General features: G+C 34.6%; 1 protein-coding gene across 2 annotated transcripts in view; it reads right to left on the reverse strand.

Moving 5' to 3' along the window:
• The window catches only part of AGO2 (argonaute RISC catalytic component 2), a 139,125-nt gene that overhangs the window by 62,574 nt on the left and 54,193 nt on the right, over window positions 1–22,358 (reverse strand). For both annotated transcript variants that reach the window (XM_012541850.3, XM_023496518.2), the window contains exon 2: window positions 9,776–9,974. In XM_012541850.3, the coding sequence (XP_012397304.1) occupies window positions 9,776–9,974 (199 nt within the window). The remainder of the gene's footprint in view (window positions 1–9,775; window positions 9,975–22,358) is intronic.

Consider the following 22,358-nt stretch of genomic DNA (forward strand, 5'->3'; position numbering starts at 1 on the left):
AATATCAAACAAATGGCTGAGTGAAGCAGAACCACGAGTATCTATACTAATACATCACCAACTTCCAAAGAAAGGATGACATTAAGAGTATCATACATCTATTTATTTCAAAAGGCTCAATAGGCAGTTGGTGATATAGGATAAGAGCTGAGGAAAGGGACTGGGAAAATAGATAAATCTGGGGGTCATTTGCACAAAGTTGATTTTAAAATTTGTGGAAATAGATAAAGTCACCAGGTAAGAACACAGTAAAGGGAGGGGGGGGGGGGGGGGGGGGGGGGGGGGGGGGAAGAGAAGAGGGGAAGAAGTAGAGAGAAAAAGAGAGAGATAGAGAGGGAACATAATAGTTCAAGATGGCAGAATGAAGCTAGGAAGCTGCTCAAGTTTTACCAGTTTCCCTCAAAAACTACATGAATTCAAGCTTCTGTAACAGAGTCTGGGACTACAGAACCTACAAAGAAATGGAATGAAACAATTTTCTAGCTCAAGATAGATTGAAAAGTCAGTCTCACTTGGGTCAAAGTGGTGCTCAGCCCAGTTCAGACTGTGCCCAGGAAAGTCAGTGATGGGATTACAGCAGATCGAGAACAGAGACCCTCAGTCCTGGCTCAATAGCAGGATAGACCATTGGAGCAACCTCTAGCCTCAGTGCAGAAGGGAATAAAATATGAGACAGAGTTGGGCTACTCTCAATGCTGTGAGCAAGACATAAAGCACAAGACTCTTATGTGCTCAAAATCAAAGCTCAAAGCTTGCATAAGAAGTTTGGAACAGAACCCTCTAACCCTCCAGGAGCAGAGCTCACTTTAAAAATCACAAAATGGCGGGAATGGGCATGGGGGTGGGGAGAAGAGATTGTGGAGGAGGAAGAGAGAAAGAAAGAAAATGAACAAGAAACAGAAAAGAACCTTGATCACAGAAAGTTACTATAGTGAAAGGGAACACCAAAACACCAACTTAGAAAAAGACACAATGTCTACATGCTAAACCTCAAAGGAGGAATATTAATTGGTCTCAAGCCCAAAGAGCTTTCTTAGAAGAGCTCATAAAGTATTTTAAAAGTCAAGAGAAGTAGAAGAAAAAATGGGAAAAGAAATGAAGGGTCAACTTGGAAAAAGGACAAAAAGTAACTGAAGAAAAAAATTCCTTAAAAAATACAATTTATCAAATTTGTAAAAAATCCTCTGAAGAAAACATCTTTAAAAGTAGACTTAATATGGGGCAGCTATATGGTGCAGTAGACTATATGGTGCAAACCGGACCTCAGACACTTAACACTTACTGTGTGATCTTGGGCTTAACTCCAACGGTCTCTCAAAAAACAAAAGTAAACAACAACAACAAAAAAAGACAATCAAAAGGAAAAGAAGATACAAAAGCTAACTAAAGAAAACTATATATTAAAAATGAAAACTGAGCATATGGAAGACATCAAGAATCATTCAAACTAAAAACAAAAGAAAAAAAAAAACAGGGGAAATACTTCATTGGAAAAACAGTTGACTTGGAAAATAGATCTAGAAAAGAATTTAAAAATTATTATTCTACTTAAAGTCCACAACCAAAAGTTGGACTTCATAGCATTCTACAAGAGATCAAGGAACACTGCTCTAATATACTAAAACCAGAGAGCAAAATAGTCATTAAAAAATCCATTCATCACCTCCAGAAAGAGATCCCACAAGGAAAACTCCAAGAAACATCATTGAAAAATTCCAGAACTAAAATCTCTGGGGGGAAACATATTGCAGGCAATGGAAAACAAAACAAAAAAACCCCAACAAAAACAATTCAATTATCAAGAAATCACAGTCAAGACTATCCAAGATTTGGCAGTATTTACAAGAAAGTACCACAGGGCTGCATTATCATATTCCAGAAGGTAAAGAACCTTGAATTACAACCTAGAATCAACTATGCAGTGATCATCTTTCAGGTGAGAAGATGGATCTTTAATGAAGTGGAGGACTTTCAATTATTTCTATTGAAAAGACCAGAACTAAATAAGAAAATTTGATATATAAACACAGAACTCAGGAAAACCATAAAAAAGTAAATAGGAAAGAATAAAATATAGAAAGGCCAAAGTTTTACATCACTACATGGGAAAATGATATTGTAACTCTTGAGAATTATATGTTTTATTAGGGCAACCAGATGGGGCATACCTATATAGACGGCGGGTATAATTATAAATTGACTCTGATGTGAAGATATTAAAGAAAAAGACATTATGGGGAAAAGGATTGTACTGGAAGAAGAAAAAAGAGTTATTAAATTAAATCACATGAAGAGGCACAAAAGACCTATTATGGTAGAAGGAAAGAAGGGAAAAGTGATGAGCATTATCCAAAGGTATCATATCATAGGCACTAGATTGGTAAAAGTGACAGAAAAAGAAAAAATTCTGGAGGGGTTATAGGAAAATAGGCACATGCTGTTGATAAAGCTGTGAACTGGTTCATCCATTCTAGAAAGCAATAAGGAATTATGTCTCCAAAGCTATTAAACTATATAGAGACTTTTTCAAAGATAATACTACTAGGCTCCCAACCCAGAGATCAAAAAAAAAAAAAAAAAAGAAGCCATATGTACAAAAAATATTTTTTTGTGATGCCAAAAAATTAGAAGCCGAAAAGTTATCCATCAATTGGGGAATGATTAAATAATTATGACCATCAAATGTAATGGAATACTTTTATGTTACAAAAATGATTAAAGTACAGTTTCAGAGAAACTTTGGAAGACATATGAACTGATGCAGAATGAGGTGAGCAGAACAAGGAGAACAATTTATAGACTAACATTTTAAAGACAAATCACTTTGAAAGGTTTAGGAACCTGATGACTATGATTCTAAAATGAAAGTATGTTTAAACTTCCTAAGAGAGAAAGGATAGACTGAAGATTCAGATTGAGACATAAATTCCTTATGCCTATCTAAATGGAAATGTGACTTTACTAAAAGGGCTATGGTTGGGTTTTTTTCCCCTTTGTGGAGGGGAGGAGGTGGGAGGAAGAAAAGTTCATGTTTGAAAATGGAAGAAAAACTGAATAATTAGGACAATAAAGAGTGGAAGATAAGATCTACAAAGTGTGAAGTTTTTTTTTAAGGGATAGAGGGAGACCTCTATGCCTTCTATCCCCTCATTTTCTTCCTTTCTAAATTTTGATCTTATACTTAGCCAGTTCTGGTTTACTTAAGGGTTTTATTAAGTTCCACATTTGTCCCATACTTTCTTAATTGCCCCTATAGTAAAAAAGAATGGATGGTTGATATGGCATTATTAAACTTTTATTTATAACTATCTGCCAAGCATGGTGCTCAACAACAAGAGATATACAAATATAAGTAACCAGAACAGAACATTGCTTCCAGGAGTTTTTTGTTTATTTTATTTTATCTTAATGATGACTAGGAGAATGGCAACACAAAGGGGAGCTTGGAGAAGTGGAAGGAGAGCGGGCTAAGCATATGGTTTGAAAACAAGGAAGATCTATCCCAGCCTACTACTCCAAAGGCAAAGTCCAAAGATTTGGTAGTATGGCAACAGGTATTTGTTTCTAAACAGGTATAGTTTAGCTCCACCACACATTTCTTTTTTCTAATCCCAACTAAGCCTTCCCTGCCACAAAGCAATCTTTTTTACTCCTCTCAATCTCCTTGAATAATCCCCTCTGCCCACTCTCAGCACAGGACCTTCTTTTATGAAAGTGAAAACAGACTATTTGCTATGCTTCTTCTGTTCCATTCTATGTATAAGAACTCTTCATCATTTCCCATCTCTTGGGAAGGAAGGTAATAGACATTTAAAAGTGACTATCATGTGCCAAGCCCTATAAATAAATGGTTTACAGATCCCATATTATTTCTATTAGTCTTCACAACAACCCTTCACAACAACCTTACGAGGTAAGTGCAATTATGATCCCCATTTTAGAGTTGAGGAAACTGCTTTTGTCTTTAATAAATGTTAAACTATAATATGTATACCAAAGAATCATTTTAAAATATATTGCTTTATGATTTATAATAAGAAAATGTTTAATTTTTTTATTTTATATACCTGGGGTTGCATAAAAATTTCTTGGCCAAAAAGGGTTTGCGAAAGTTTAAGAAGTCCTGGTTTAACACTCTAGTCTGAATCTAGACTCCAACTCAGCTGTTCCTGACTTGAGGCTCACCACTCTATTAGCTGCTTCATGCTTAGATTAAGAGATTTCTCTCCTTGTCCCCAAGGCCAAATATCCTCTATTCCAGTATTTAATCCCATTTTCTCACATCTTCTTTTCTATCAGCTTGATAGAAATTTCCACAATCATTCTTCCCTAATGACTGACTCCATCCCTGTTGCCTATAAATATCCCAGACCTTTAATTTTCAGGAACACTCATCTACTCTGCAGCTCCACTCCTCTCCACAAACTCTTAAAACATTCCTTTATTCTTCCTCTCAATTCCTTGCCTTCTGAGTTCTTACATTAATTCTGTCAGATAAGTGCTATTCAAAAATAAGTTAAATGATTTATCCAGGATTATACCTCTAATAAAAGTTGGAGATGAATTCAAACTCAAATCATATCAATTCCATTCACTGTGTAACCTAGCTTCCTCAGTACCCCATAGTGACCTGGATTAATATGAATTTTTTATACAACATAAAGGAATAAAATAATTCAGAATCCTGATGAGTCACACTCTTCAGTATTCAAATAAGTTAAGGTAGCAGTTCTAGTCTAAACTCTAAAGCCTAAATTTATTTCATTTACACTTCTACCCTTGGCCCTCCTCCCAGACTCACACCTACTCTAGTCAGTCATTTATTTTTTGAAAAACTATTGCATTCAAAGCCCTGAATGGCTTTGGACCTAACTCTGCTCTCATTTTAATTTCAAACTTTAAGGTGATGTGATGAAATTAAACAGATACTTCTACTAACTCCTCCCCCTTTTTGATTTCTGAGAGAAATACATTTTTAATGATTTTTATTCCTGCAACTTGCCAACTGTAAACATCATTTCCTGGAAACTATTCCCGTAAAAATATATTGACTCTCCCAGTAGAAAGTAAGCTCTTTAAGGGCCAGGACTACTTTTTAAAAATCTCTTGGCAACTCTTACATTCCTTCATTCTTCTATTAAAAGAAGAAATTCTGCTATCTTCATTGAATTTTTTGAGACACTATGCACTAAAAGGATAAATTTTAATGTACACTAAGATACTAATTTGAAATTTACATTAAACAAAATCTCACCTTAATATGTAGTCACTCCAATACCTTTCTCCCTGTCACAGAACAATAAACATATAGGAAATCTTATTAAAGGCAATTAGGAGGCACAATGTATAGAATGTTGCATCATGAGCCATGAAGACCTGTGTGAATGTGAGCAAGTCACTTAAGCTCTCTCAGTCTCAGTTTCTTCATCTGTAAGACAGGGATGATAATAATACTTACCTTCCAGGTATATCATGAGAATAAAATGAAATATTTGTATTGTAATAATTGCTCTATACTAGTTATATACAGTCTATACATAACCTTTATCACATCAGAAACTCTAAGAGAGGTCAGGGACCATGCTCTATCTAAATCTTTTCCCCCACATCTAGCATGTTAAATTACACAGGGTAAGCATTTAGGAACTTAAAACTCAATAGAATTAGGACTCAGATACAGATTATTACAGTAAGGGTTAACTTGTCATTATTATTAACAATAATAATAGCAAACATTTGAGGTTTAAAAGGCAAGTTACCAATATTATCTCATGTTATCCTCCCAAGAACACTAAGAGGCAAGTGCTTATTATCATCTCCATTTTAATATGAGGAAACTGAGACAGAGAAGGGTTATGGAATTTATTCAGTATCACACAGTCAAGTTTCTTATTCTACATGTAAGATCTATAAAATCAAGAAATGTCATATGTAAATTCTACAACCACCACAATGCCTATCACAGGAAATACTGAATTAATTTTTTAACTGAAGTTCAGTAAGGGATATGATTTATCAATAAAAGTTTGAATAGATTCATAGAAACTGAGAATTAAATGAACCTTAGAGATTATTTATTCTGTTTCTCAGTTTAAGAGAGCCACATAGAGGTACACACAGGACTAGTATGAGAATATACTGCTGTCAACTTCTATCTCATTGCCTTCTTTAAAAGAAGATTAACTCCTGGATATTGTATTCTAAACCTTCCAATAGGCTTCCTAGCAGAAAGATTACATTACATACAGAAATAAATATTAACAAGTGATACTGAAAAACATTATTATTTTTAACTATTGAGGGCATTGTCATACTCAGTTTTGCAACTTGGGTGTCATATTCAGATATGTTATCTTTCCTAGGAAGGAAAAGATATATATGTGTAAGATTTTCCCTTATGCATAATATTTGGATACTATTTTCTTGTTCAATTTGGCAGAGGAAAATGAAAGCACTTTAAAGACATTATTTTTATTTTATCGTTCATTAAAATCCTACTATAGGATATATAGTTCAACTATCATTTATTATATCATGCATTTCCTCAGTAGACATGGTGATGACCTGGGTTTTTCAAAGACTAACTCTTGTACAGGAACTATCTACCCACATGGAAAGGCTTTTAGTGTAAGCTCACTTGCAAAATATTTAATGTCTTAACATTACTAAATATTGAGAACCTTTTGACCAAAATGTTTGCTACTTTATAAAATTTTAAAGTAGCAAGTTAGAAAGAGAGACAGAGACAGAGAAAGAAGAAAAGGAAGGAGGATTAAGAAAAGGAAAGAAGAGGCAAGAAAGAGGAATGGAAGGAGAAGAAAAGGGAAAGAGTGTAAGAAAGACAGAGAAACAGAACCATTAAAGTCTGTATCACTCACAATCACTCACTGAGGTATGATATAAAAGGATTTCAATCTATTTCCACCACCAATTATCCACAAGGATGACTGAAATAAGAAATATCAATTGTGAAGTGAGTATGCTAAGAAAGCTGATATTAAATTGGTGTTCTTCATCTTTATTTTGCTAGCTTCTTGGACTATTTGCCTAAGGTGTCATTAACATTAACATTAGATCCATAAAAGATTTGGTGTCATGATTTCTGCAGATCTAGAATCTTAGTGATCAGGGATAAAAATTTGGAAAAGTAGCTTAAGATATCTAAATGGGACAGGAAATATACATCAAAGAGTCAATTTGAAAATCTATATCAAACAAGAGAACTAAAGAGCAGTCAGTTGCAGCATATTCTCTGACTTTGAGATGCATAATTAGAAAAAGAAATTAAGAACAAAAAGTAATTTGATGAATATGTAAGATTAACACAGAAAGATATGTATACCCCAATTGGCTATCAGATATTCCTTGTCCGGGTATCCTGTCTCTTATTCAATATGACAAAGATAACATTCAAGTATTCTTTTTGCAGAACTCTTTGAGATGCTCAACTAAGTTCTTGTTCGATCACAATTCACAAACAAACAAAAACTTCTATCTTTTAAAAATATTGATAATAAGTCACATTTATTGAGCATTTTATGGTTTGTAAGCTCTTTTCGTCACTAAAGACAGATGGTGGATGTTTGTAATCTGAAGCATGCAAGCAATGATGGCTTATAGGTTAGACATGGCACAAAAAATAACATCAAAGACATATATGACAAGAGAAAGGAGACAGGCTAGCCACCTATTCAGATAAGTGACAGCCAAATCTAATAGCACACACAAAATGTTAGGGGCATAATAGGAAGATAGTCATGGAGAATAACAGGTGCTAGAGGTTGAGAAAGTATGGTAGGATTTTGTTTTGCACTGATGATGATGATGACATCAGCTAGCATTTATGTAACACTTTAACATTTACCAAATGTTTTAATTTTATTTCATTTAGTCCTCACAATACTGTTCCTACTGAACTATCATCTTCATGCTAAATTTGAGGAAAAGGAGACAGAGAGAATACGTAAGTTTTCTAAAGGCACACAGCAAGTGTCCAAGGCAGTAAAATTCAGATGTGTCTGATTTCCAGATCAATTGTTTTTTTCATTACCCCAAGTTCCCTCTATTTTTAATTCAGAAAGATATGCCCTTACTCTAGATGTCTCTACATACTCTCCTCTCAACTCACTATATTAAATATCTATACTTCTCATTCGCTTCTAAACTTACCAAGATTAGACTTTCAACTTCATCATTCAAGTGAAATTATACTCTCTTTAGTTACCAATGATCAATCCTTAATGCCTGTTCTCTATTATCTTTCTTGACCTCTCATAGCACTTATAAAACTCTTGATCTCCATTTCTTCTGGAATACCAACTGTTGACACTTATTGGTTCTCAGATCTCCTTCTACCTGATCACTTGTGCTCTATCCCCTTTGTTGGGTCACACCTCATACCTCCATGTTATGCCCACTAATCTTGATATCCCTCTAAGTTCTGTCCTGTGTCCTTTTCTCTTCTCCCTTTATAATGGTAATTTCATCAGTTTCCATAGGTTCAACAATCAATAAAATGCAAATAATTCCCAGATTTATATATTCAGTCCTAGCTTCTTATCTGAAATATAGTCCTTTTGGTCAAACTCAGATTGAACATTCTATAATCATATCAAACTCAACATGTCTAAAACAGATCTCATTATCTTTCCCTCCAAATGTTCATCTCTTCCAAATTTCACCATTACTGTCAAAGGGATTACTGTCCCCTTAGTCACCTAGGCTTATATCCTTACTCTCATCTGATTCATCCTTTATTTACTCCAATCTTAGCATTTATAATATCTTTTGTTCCCTTCTCCAATGACACAGGCATCAGCCTAATATAGGACTCTCATTACTTTTTTTTACCTAGATTATTACAATGACTTTCTCAAGTCTTTCCTCCAATCCAATCCATTCTCCCCTCAGCTGCCAAAGTGATTTTTCTAAAGCATATCATCCACCTAATCAATTAGCTTCAGTGTTTTGCTATAATGTGAGGAGTAAGTACAAAATCCTCTGTTTGGTGTAAAATACCCTTCATAATTTGGCTTCCTCCTGTCTTTCAAGTCTTATTATACTTTACTCTCCTCTACAAACTCTCCATTTCAGCTACATTGTTTAACTTATAGCTTGAACAGAGTATCCTTGTCCTGTTTCTAACTTTGGATTATCTCTCCTGCCATGTCTAACCCATTCATTTCCATACCTTATTTTCTCTATTATATATATTTTTTAATTTTCTCTATTATATTTCAACACCCACCTCAAATTCCACTTTCTACAGGTGAACATTCCTAGTTCCCCCAATATTAATGCCTTTCTCTGAAATTACCTTCTATCTTCAATGGATACATTAGATATATATCTTTTTCATTTTATTTTCATCTCCCCAATTGAATGAAATCAGGGACTCTTTCCCTCTCCCCCTTGCCTTGTACAGTAAATAGCAGTTGACTAACTGTTTAATTGCCTTGATTTTAAGTGCCATTACACAAACAACAATTTGGCTAGGTAGGTCTTGTTCATCCCATCAGGAAGAACCCTCCAAAACAAATGACAGCTTTTATAAAGTACTTTGTCAGTGGAGAAAAATCAACACAGGTGAAGACATTCAATTGAAAAGGGATCTCCACAAGTGAGAAAACATTTTCGAGTTATCAGAATAACTTTTAAACTTCCTGGTAAAGGAGCAGAAGACTCTTCTGAAGAATTGCTGCTATTACATGAAATGGAATCGTTAAAAATACACTCATTTTCTACAGCACTTGCTTAAAACTAATAATGGTATTACCTGTTAACTCTTCTAGGGCATTTCTCTGGCTTGATATCTAATTCATAATGATAGATGTCAATTTTTGGAATGTCCATTTCAAAGAAATTAGCCTGCAGCTTGATTGTTCTCCCAGAAGTCCCAAAGTCTGGTCTAGGTGGAGGCTTAAAGGTATATGTTGCCTGCATTGGTGAGGGTGGTGTTGGAGGAGCCGTAAGTGCTGAAAAACAGAAAAATAAAAACAATTACCAAGGGGAAAGTTTTGCAAAGATTATTATTTTTTAAGACCACAATTAGATTAATCATAAGGAAATCATTTAGAGCAACTGTTCTTTTTATAGAGGAAAGAAAAATAATTTCCTTGATTTCACAGAATCCTACCTTCTCAAGTGTTAGAAGAGATATTTATTATCCAATAACATTCCTATTTGATTAACAGAAGTCTCAAACTTGGAATCCAAAGATGTTTTAAGAAAAGGAAGCATTGTGGCCAAAGTTACAATTTAATGATTATCATAAATATGACATTATTTTTCAATCCTCATTTCATTGGAATTTCATAAATGAAAAAGAAAGGCAGAGAGTCAGAGATCGAAAAAATGTAGCATTTTTCATAGGACCAGTGAAGGCAGGGAAGTATAATTATTATAAATGTAAAACCTAAAAAATCCAGCTTTCTTGTCTACTATATTCTTACCTTTTGGGTATGCCTCCATTCTACTGACCCCTTTTAGAATACACACAGCACCACATGTCAATGTGGTAGGTATAGATACCAGATTCTTGTTATCATTATCATCCCCATTACATAGAGATTAATGTGGGTTACACTATAAACATGCATCTTAATGACCATAAAGTAGCTTCAAAGTAGCTTCTGGTTACTTCATTAAGTTCTTTTCTTCTACACCCTTATATTATTTTTAGAGAAATAAATTTGAGAGTTTGGCAAACTCTCTTTCCCTTTTTAAATTGATAAAAAAAAAAAATTCTTTCATAGATAGCATTTCCTTATCCATAAAATGAGAGGATTGGATAAGGTGACTTCCAGTAGCTGCACCAGTCCTCAGACATTTATTAAATTATGTGAAGTAGGGCAAACTATTTAATCTCTCTCAGCCTTGGTTTCCTCACATGTAAAAATGAAATAATAGCTACCAAACAACTCACAGGGTAGCATACAACTCAAACAATATGAAGTACGTAAGACACTTTGAAAAGTTAAACTATTGCCCAAATGCCAATTATTCTATGATGATCAGGACTATTTTAGAACAATTTCTTTTCTCTCACTATATAAAAATAAACCAAGGGCTTCAAGAAGGGAAAATGATTTGCCTAAGATCACAAAAAAACAAAAAACAAAACACATGGAGACTCAGAGCTGAAATTAAACCACAGGTCCATTGACTTTAGATGTGATTACCTGTCCCTGTCCATGTTATTTTTGATAAGTCACTCATATAGTTTCCATGTGAATAGCACTGTGACACTGAACTCATCAGCATGCAAAGCAGCAGATTCCACTATTAATAATTCTCAAATTAGTTTCCTTTTATCTTTTTAGTGAAAGTTTGTCTTTTTGTAACTTCTACCTCATTTAGTCCTCTACAGCAGTAGTTTCCCATATAGAAACTGAAGTTTGATCCTCTAAGATTTGAATAATCAACCAACAAAAAGATGAGGGAATGAGAAGATAGGCCATGGCCTCTCTCATCTAATTTATCTTTAACAAAACCACACCACTTCTTGAACCATTTTCTAACTCATATCATTGACCTAAAAGACTGTTCAGGGTTTGGCCTCAAAGCAGTGAGAATGTTCAACCCAAAGAAGCTGATGCATGCAAAATTCTTCATGTATCTTTCCCCAGCACCTCTATATATAACCCATAACCACAGTAATATCATATGGTATTTTAATTTTTTCACTGTTCATTTTATTTTAGAAGAATCAACACTTGAGCAAGATAATTTTCATTAAATCACACTCACTCAGGCAAAATCTTGGAAGGGTTGACATGAATTGATGGAAAGATGGTATTTTGAAATATCATATATACATGAAACTAATAAAATAAGGGATAACAGAAATATTGTCAAATGGAGAGCTTGCTGACTGCATCAGTGCACAGTAAGGATGTATTTACTCTTTCAAAATTTTATTATGTAAGTTCAACATGTGTTCTATAATTTTATACTATTAATTTGCATAGTAAAACCATGCATGAAAAGTACACATTAACTAAGGTATAGGCTAATTTTTTAAAAACATAGATTGCTGGACCTCAAATTGATTGTATTTCACTATATTCTAAAGAACAAGACAGTAAATTTATTAAGTAAAACTTACCTAAATAAATGTTTCAAAATAAAAATAATTTTTTTCTTAAAAATAGAAAAGTCTAATTTCATCCATTTGCATTTTCAATCTTATTCACAAGAAACAAAAGTTAGGTACTAAAAATAATGCATGATGTTCTCACGGTATTTCTGACCCAACCACATGCAGGACATCCGGAAACTACAATTCATGAACAAACTTCACATAAAAGAATCACTGATTGAACAACATCTATAAATGTCTTAATAAAGTTCAGGGCCCTCCAACCCTTTAGTGTGATGAAAAATAAAATTTTGCCTCAAAATGTTTGCAAAATAAAGATGCAAAACTAGGTAAAATAAGTCCCTCTCCTTTTAGAACTTTAGCATGGAAAAATTATTCAGTCTCACTGATGGTCACAACATCTATATAACACTGCATTGGGTTGGTTAAGTATTTAGATGATACTGAACATCTAAAGCAATAAATTCATTCATTCATTGATTCATTCATGTCTTTTAATATTTTACAGCTACCTATGTAGATATTTTTGTCAGCCAATTCCATGTGAAAATGTAATAGAATGAACAAGATTCTGAGCCCTGCTTCTGACAATAACTGCCAATAACATGATCGCCCATGGTAACATGTATAATAACTACACTGGGTCTGGAACATCTAAAAATGTGTATGTTCTGATCATTTATGTATTTAAAATATGTAAATGTCACAAGGTTTTTAGGACTCAGTTTGCACGTGTAAAAGAAGATTGGTATTCTTAACATTTCTTCCAGGTCTAAAACTTCTTTAATTCTAAAATCCTTGTCTATTAACATTTATTGGAGATAAGAGGAAAAAATGAAAAGTTAAATAATGCCCTTCCAAAATGGTATAAGTAATAGGAACTATTTGAATAGGCGTTGCTGTGGTCTTTTGGGAGACTATAGAGCTTACAGACCTGCTTTTAGAACAGAAGAGCTTAACCTGGAGTCTATCTTTAAAAGAAATTTTGATAACTATATTTTAGTAAGATTGACTTCCTACATCCTATGTATTTTATTTTATGCATTTACCAGTATTCTGAGAAGTGATCCATAGTTTCACCACGATGCCAAAGAGTACATAAAACAAAAAAAGTAGAATGATCCTTTATTTTCTAAAGACCTTCTGTTTATTATACCTAAACTGAACAACAAGGGACTACATGACATACATCTGACAAAAAAGTGTGCATTTTAATGTCGCAGAAAAAACTAAACTGAGCAAACAGCTTGATCTAAATGTTCTATAAAACCACCTTTGCATTTCCATTTCACTCGCATTTTATCTAGTATTAAATTTTTTTTACCATGTTCTTTCAGTTTAATATCTTAATATTAATATTAAGTTTAATATTAATATTAATAATATTAATAATAAGTCTTTCAGTTTAATATTTAATAGATGGTACCTATCTATACATGTCATTAAAAGACATTGAAGACATGAGATCACTATAGATATCAAAGCTAGAAGATGGGAACTTTCTGTATACAACTGTGGGAATTCTAAATCTCAAATTGGTCCTTGGAACCAATGAAGTATTCTATTTTTATAACTCATAGGAGTCCCCAGAGTAAAGTTCAGAACAAACAGGAAAACTGAAAAACAAAATAGTAAACTGAATCAGTACAGAAATGAATAGACCTCATTTGAGATGAAAATAACAGTGAAGTATCAGATATCTTACAGGATAACAGGGAGGATTGGTACACAAAAATGGAGGCAAGACTAGGGTAGTATGACTAGCAACTCATTAGATATGGATTCAAATCCCAAGTATACAACAAGCTATAGCTTAGTCATTTCATGCCTTCATGTCTTCTCTGGCCCTAATTCTTTATTTAAGTTTCAGCATTCAACCCAATAAAAAATAATTAAAATTAGTAGAGCTAAAAGCTATTTACTAACTCCTCCCTCCCTCTAGATAAGGGAAGAAGAAACAAAGAGGCAGAATCTCCCTAAGAACGGTAAAGTAAGGACAAATAGAATGAGTACTCAAAAGTTTTTCTATAACCTACTACAATAGGGGGTTCTGACTAGAACAAGACTGATGACTAATCTCTATGATGCAAATCAATGAGATACTAGACAACCAGCCCTACCCCCAAATATCTCCCCAGCCTATCTGAAATAACACTAAGAGCTTAAGTCCTTATAAACAGGGTCTAAATAAGCTAGTAATTTGAATTTGTTCAAGAAAAGCCATTATATAATTCTTTTAAAAAATTTAAAAAATTTCACAAAACCAATATTCACCTAAGAACTGGAAACCAAGGAAATGCCTATCAACTGAGGAATAGTTAAAAAAAAAATTCGCCTTGGTGGGAGGAGGAAATGTAATGTTATTGTGCAACAAAAAACCAGGAATTCAGAAAAGTATGAGAAATTTGTATAAGTGGGTATAGATTAAAATCTGTAGAATCAAGAACATGCACAAATAAAATTTGTTGTGTTGTTGTTTTAAATCTGAGCAACTGAAAAATCAATGAAGTGAAGTTCTGGAGAAAAAAATAATGGAACACTATCCATTTTCCCTTGAAGCACAATTGGGAAACTACAACCAAAAAATTGCTTATAGCAGATGATAGCTATGTGGCACAGTGGGATAGAGCCTCTCTTATTGAATTCAAATACAGCTGTGTGACCCTAGGCAAGTCACTTAACCCTATTTGTATCAGTAAAATGAGTTGGAGAAGAAAACGACAAATTGATGAGGTCTTCAATGTTAGGTGTAGTTAGTAGAGGAACGGAGCCCTGGGGCAAGCAGGCAGAATGCTCTAGATAGAGATCAGTTTAGCTGGGAGGGTGGTCCAATCTGAAAGCCAAATTATATCAAACTATTGAGACCCACCCTCTGTAGAAGTCTCCAGCAGTCTCACTTTGCCATGCCCTGTCAGGAATCCCAATTATGTCCCTGAGGTTAAATTTTCTCTATAAAATCTACTTATCTCTCTCATGGCTGCTATCTTCCTTTGGATCAGCAGCCATCACACTGCCTCTAAGTGACTTTCTCCTTATCCCTCCCATGCTGGGTGTTATCTCCCCTAACTCCACTATGCTTCTCTCCCCACTTCTCTTCCCTTACAGAGACTCAATTCTTTTAGGGTACTAGGTCTCTTTCACGATTAGCCTGCCAGCTAAGGGCATATCAATTTCATGGGATATTCCTTTTCCACTGGTTAATTGAGAGTTCCATTGAGGAATTGGGATGGAAAATATCAATCATATCCAGATTAAAAACTATGGAGACTAATTGTGGATGCGAGCATACTATTTTCATTTTTTGTTTGTTGGTTTACTTTGTCTTGTTTTTTTTTTTTTTTTTTTTTTGGTCTGATTTTCTCAAAATCTTAAAAACATATGTTGAAAACTATCTTTATATGTAATTTAAAAAATAAATTACTTGGGGGTGGGGAGGAAAGAAAGAAAATTCCCAAATAGGGTCATAAAGAATCAGATACCACTGAAATGATTGAACAACTACATCAAATACAATCATAATTTTGCTTTTGTTGAATGAGAGGATTCAATATGGAGTATGTGCAAAATTATTAAGGTAAAAGCCAATATATCATTAAAACTGTTTATCCTTTGATCTGGTGATCCCAATGAAGATAATCCAGAAAAATCTCAATTTACCTGGATGGAAAGTAAGTTCCTATAAGTGTTGAAATATTCATAGCAGCTTATTTGTTTTACAGTAGCAAAATAAACAAAACAAATAAAGCAAGGAAAAAACCTGGACATAAACTTTATATGTGTTGGCTTCCTTCCTTAGAAAATAAACTCCTAGAAGGGAAGCACTGTCTTTCCACTTACCCTTCCTTTCCCTTAAGAGAAATGGAAAACTATTGGTATGTTGCAAACACTATCAAAAAATGTAGGTTTTCTTAAGTGTTTTTCTTTCTTCTAAAAGAGGGTTCCACTCTTATTAGGAAATAAATGGGCTTTTTTTCAAAAGAATCAATAAATTTAACAATGATAATTTTTTTTTTAAATAAGAAAAATAAATAATGTCTGTTTAAGAAGATGAGGGGAAGGTGGCTTAGCTGTACCAGATCTAAAATTATATTATAGAGCAGCAGTTACCAAAACTATTTGGTATTGGCTAAGGAATAGATTAGTTGATCAGTGGAATAGGTTAGGTTCAAGGGATAAAACAGTCAACAAATATAGCAACCTAGTCTTTGACAAACCCAAAGACCCCAGCTTTTGGGATAAGAACTTACTGTTTGATAAAAATTGCTGGGAAAATTGGAAACTAATATGGCAGAAACTAGGAATTGATCCATACTTAACACCGTACACCAAGATAAGGTCAAAATGGGTTCATGACCTAGGCATAAAGAATGAAATTATTAATAAATGAGAGGAACACAGGATAGTTTACCTCTCAGACCTGTGGAAAGGGAAGGTCTTTATGACTAAAGAACTAGAGATCATTACTGATCACAAAATAGAAAATTTCGACTATACCAAACTGAAAAGTTTTTGTACAAACAAAACTAATGCAGACAAGATTAGAAGGGAAGCAATAAACTGGGAAAATATTTTTACAGTGAAAGGTTCTGATAAAGGTCTTATTTCCAAAATATATAGAGAACTCTAATTTATAAAAAATCAAGCCATTCTCCAATTGAAAAATGGTCAAAGGATATGAGCAGACAATTCTCAGATGAAGAAATGAAACTATTTCTAGTCATATGAAAAGATGCTCCAAGTCATTATTAATCAGAGAAATGCAAATTAAGACAACTCTAAGATACCACTACACACCTGTCAGATTGGCTAAGATGACAGGAAAAAATAATGATGATTGTTGGAGGGGATGCGGGAAAACTGGGACATTGATGCATTGTTGGTGGAGTTGTGAACGAATCCAACCATTCTGGAGAGTAGTTTGGAACTATGCTCAAAAACTTATCAAACTGTGCATACCCTTTGATCCAGCAGTGTTACTACTGGGATTATATCCCAAAGAGATTATAAAGAAGGGAAAGGGACCTGTATGTGCACGAATGTTTGTGGCAGCCCTTTTTGTAGTGGCTAGAAACTGGAAACTGAATGGATGTCCATCAGTTGGAGAATGGCTGAATAAATTGTGGTATATGAATATTATGGAATATTACTGTTCTGTAAGAAATGACCAACAGGATGATTTCAGAAAGGCCTGGAGAGACTTACACGAACTGATGCTGAGTGAAATGAGCAGGACCAGGAGATCATTATATACTTCAACAACAATACTAGATGATGACCAGTTCTGATGGATCAGGCCATCCTCAGCAACGAGATCAACCAAATCATTTCTAATGGAGCAGTAATGAACTGAACTAACTATGCCCAGAAAAAGAACTCTGGGAGATGACTAAACCATTACATTGAATTCCCAATCCCTATATTTATGCACACCTGCATTTTTTATTTCCTTCACAAGCTAATGGTACAATATTTCAGAGTCTGATTCTTTTTGTACAGCAAAATAACGTTTTGGTCATGTATACTTATTGTGTATCTAATTTATATTTTAATGTACTTAACATCTACTGGTCATCCTGCCATCTGGGGGAGGGGGTGGGGGGTAAGAGGTGAAAAATTGGAACAAGAGGTTTGGCAATTGTTAATGCTGTAAAGTTACCCATGCATATATCCTGTAAATAAAAGGCTATTAAATAAAAAAAAAAAAAAAAAAAAAAAAAGAAGATGAGGGGCAAAAAGTTAGCTACAGCAATTAAGGAGGAGTGTGAAGATTTTTGAAAAGGTAAAAACAACCTCACCTCCTGGTTGCAGGGGCCCCTGGACATGGCAAACATCTACAGGAGATAGAACCAAGAGTGAGAACTGAAACATTGGCCATTCCATAATTATGTGATCACCCCATAGACCCTAGGTCCAGGAAATAAAAAACCAGGTTCAAGCCAAAACAACAGTGTGAACTCAATGGAATGAAAGACTTTTTAAAAATTATGTTTAGTATTTGTATTCTCATTGAGCAAAAATAGAAATGGTGGAGAAAAACACAAACTGGATACAATAAACAATCTTAAGTCCCAAGGGCAGAAGATGAAAAGTATTTTCAAAATTGCAAATCAGATGGAGGCTTTACTCTTATTTTGGGGAGTTTTTATTCAGCTGTTAAATTTGCTTAAAAGAATTCCGAGATAAGATTCAAAAGTGAAATTTTTATTATGTCTAGGATGTTGGCCACCAGGTGATTTTTTTTTCCATGTTAGCAGCTCCTGATCTAATAAGGCTTTGAAGGACAGTACATGAAATCACTTACCCAAAGGTTCTTCCTGATTACAAAAATGAATATAGCATAATTCATGCCATAGGGGAGCTTGAGATGCCTTTTGTTTATTTTGCTATAGTCATTTCCTAATATTAGCAAATCCTTGCTTACCCCCTTTTGGATTTGTTTTTCAATCTACACAACAATGATTGCTTCCTTCTCCACCCCAAACTATTAGGAAAATAATAAAGGGAAAAAAAGAAAACACAATTAAATCTCTACCTTGAGGAGGGAAATACTTTTCATATTCTGCCCTTGGGACAGTGTTTTTCTCCACCATTTCTATTTTTGCTCAATGAGAATACAAATACTAAACATAATTTTTAATTTATTAATTATTTGAAGGGGAGGGGGATGAAGGGAGGGAGGGGAAAAATCAGAACAGAAGTGAGTGCAAGGGATAATGTTATAAAAAATTACCCAGGCATGGGTTCTGTCAATAAAAAGTTATAATTATTAAAAAAAAAAATAAAACAAACAAAAAAAGAACAGGTAAGAAAGAAATCGATGATGACTGAAAGAAATGTTAGGAAAGATTTCATGTATGCAGGTTCTATTTCAGCAAAACCTTCAAGGATGGGTAAGATGGTATCACCAGTAAATTAGAATGACAAAAACTAAGCATAACAGATTTAGGAAATAATGTGAGCAAAGAGAAGGTGGGAAATGGTTAGCAAATGAGGAGGCCATGTGTTAAGGCTGGAAAAATAAAATTTGTAGTCTTTGAATGCTGGACCAAGGAGTCTATACTCTTTTCTTTAGGTAACAGGAAATCAAGGGCAGCTAGATGGCACAGTGGATAAGAGTGCTAAGGCTGGAGTCAAGATGACTCATCTTCCTGAGTTCAAATCTAGTCTTGGACACTTCTTAGCTGTGTGATGCTGAGCAAGTTACTTAACCCTGTTTGCATTAGTTTCCTCATCTGTAAAATGAACTGGAGAGGAAAATGGCAAACCACTCCATTATTTTTACCAAGAAAATCCCAAAAGAAGTCATGAAGGGCTGGATACAAACCTTCACCACCCAGCACAATGCCTTGCACATAGCTGGTGATCAATAAATGATTGTTCATTTGGTTGCAAGGTTTTGATCTGAGGTGTGATATAAAGAATGGATTGAAGGGGACAAACTGGATGGAAGCAAGGAACTTGGTTGTCAGGCCACTGCTATTGTCCAGATGAGGCGCATAATAAGCTCTTGCTTTAGGGTGCTGCCACTGGGAATGATATGCTAGATTCATGAGATACTATGATGATCAAATTTAATTTAGCCTGCCTGGAGAAAAACTGGAGGGCTGAGGAAGTAAGCATCAAAAAACTATTCAAGTATTTGAAGAGCTGTCATGTAGAAGAATGACTAGCCTAGTTATGTTTGAAACTGGAAGGAAAAACCAGGTAGACTTTTCAGTGACAAGGAAGAAAAAAGGTCTCAAGAAAAACTTCCTAAAAATCTCACATCCAAAAGTACAGTAGCTTGCTTCATCCTAACAGATTCCAATAGAGAAAGGAATTTCCTCTGGATAACTGTTAAAGAGTCCTGTTTAGATACAACTGAATTTGATCATGTCAAAGAAAAAGTTTAGCTACTGATTAAAGGTTGTAGTGTGCCCTCATTTCCCTGTCCCACAAGTAAGCAAAGTCAAACAAAACAAATTCCCACAAAAATTTTTTTAAAGTTTCATTATGCATTTTAGACCCTTATCTCTGTATTAAGATTTATTTTCAGTAACTGATCAGTAAATGATTTCAGCACTTATCAGAGTTCTTAAGTCTTTCAGAAGTCTTTTTGTTAGGTTATAAATTACTCACATGGTTCAATAAACTTTACTCTGCATCAATTCATATGTGCCTTTTTAGGTTTCTTTGAAACTATTCCCTCTCATCATTTCTTAATGATAATTTCTTATGTACTCTTGGGGACTTCTTCAATCATACTCCCCAAGTACCCTCAATCACTGGTTCATCTTGAAAGATCTCATCTCTTAGAACAAACACTTTACCAAGATCCCCTGGGGGCCCTCTCTGATTGAAGTCATGACCTCCAAAGTCTTCATTCAAGGAAACTGGTAGGTCTAGTCAAACTCTATTTTCCACTGGCTGCATTTTTTTTTTTTTGACTTCTCACTTTCTCCATCAATCCCTGGGTGCCTTCTTTGCCAATCTTTAAAGCTTTTGTGCATTAGATTATAAGTTCCTTGAGGTGAGGAACTGTTTTTTTCATATTTGTATGCTCACTGTTCAGGAAGTGTAGTACCCAGTATATTACATATGCTGAATAAATATTTACTGATTGTGGACACTCTAGTCAACAATTGGACCCAGGTGAAAGAAATAACTGGCAAGGCACACAACTTTATTTTCTTTATCTGGATCTGAGGTTCCTCATTTTTTTTAAAGAGGGCAGGATCCTAGCTTCTTAAACTGTGGATGGAGAACCCATACAGAGTCATAACAATGTGGGGATTGTGAAATTGTTATTTATTATCAGTAAATGTCTGCTTTATATACTTAATGTACATACCTATATACCTGGGGTCACATAAAAATGTCTTGGATGAAAAGGGATCACAAGTGGAAAAAACCTTAACAAGCCCTGGGTTTAGGTGAAATCCAGTTTCTTGGGGCGCTAACAATCTTGAATTATCTATGGAAATGCAAGCAAAAAGAATAAAAATCAAAAGAAGATTCTTAGTCTTTGAGAGAGGATGAAAGAGAGAGGAAAGCAAGAAAGGAAGAAATTAAGTAGCACTAATGGACTATGAGGAAGAACTGAATTATAAAACCTTACCCACTTCAGCAAATGGAAATAATTCTCCAATCCAGGAGATTCCCATAACTATTCCCTACCTTCTTCATTCTCCCATTTGCTAACTCGCTCCCTGACACCTACAATCATTCCCATGAGTTCCTTAAACAAACAAGAAAACAAACCCAACACTAATTATTGTTCTGGCTAAATTCCTATATAGCTCTGTATATCATATAGAAGGCATCTATACAGTGCCTTCACTTTTCTAGTTCTTTTCAAAGACTTCTGGATTCAAACTTCCAATTCAACTAACCTGCCCCCACTGAAATTACCAATGATCTCTTAATTAGCAAATCTGTGAATATTTTCTCCATCCTTATTCTTCTTAGACTCTTCCCAACAGCACAGAGCTCACCATTGCCCCCAATACTTCTTTAGATTTTTGTGACAATGTTCTTTCCTCATTCTCCCCTATCTGATTTTCAGTTTCCTTTTGCTTCATCCATATTACCTAAGGTTCTGTGGTAGGTCTCTTTCTCTTTTCATTCTATATTGTCTCATTCAGTGATCTTTCCATCTCTCCTGTGTTCAATTACCATCTATATGCAGCTAATTCCCAGATCTATAGATCCAGCTGTGTAGATTCTCTAATGAAGTACAATCCATACCACTAACTGCTTTTTTAACATCTTGAACAGAATGTTCTGTGGCTACCTCAAACTTATATCCAAAACAGAATTCAATTTCTTCCCCTCTCTCCCTTAACTCTCCCTCTTCCAAATTTCCTTATTATTTTGTTTGTCAAGGACAACATCCTCCTCCTAGTTCCCCAATATCCTCCATTCCCTCTTGTCAGGTCTATTGCAATTGCCTTTTAAAGTGGTCCCTCCTTTTTACAATACAGCCTCCACTAAGCTGCCAAGGCAGAGGTTTGACCTTGTTCCCCCTGTCCTCAATGCCTCTCTTGTTTATTAAACTATAGTGGCTTCCTATTACCACTAGAATTAAATATTAGTTCTTGTGCCATTTAAAGCTCTTCATAACCTAGGTCCTTCTTACCTTTCCAGTCAACTCCCTTTCCTATCTGTTGCACATCACTAGCCAAGTTGCTGTTTTTCAATTAAAGCAATCTCTCATTTCAGCACCATTGTGCTATCCCTCCAGGTCTAAAACAATTCCACCTTTTAGTTTCCCTTTTAA

Source organism: Sarcophilus harrisii, chromosome 1 (assembly GCF_902635505.1).
Source record: "Sarcophilus harrisii chromosome 1, mSarHar1.11, whole genome shotgun sequence".
Taxonomy (NCBI): domain Eukaryota; kingdom Metazoa; phylum Chordata; class Mammalia; order Dasyuromorphia; family Dasyuridae; genus Sarcophilus; species Sarcophilus harrisii.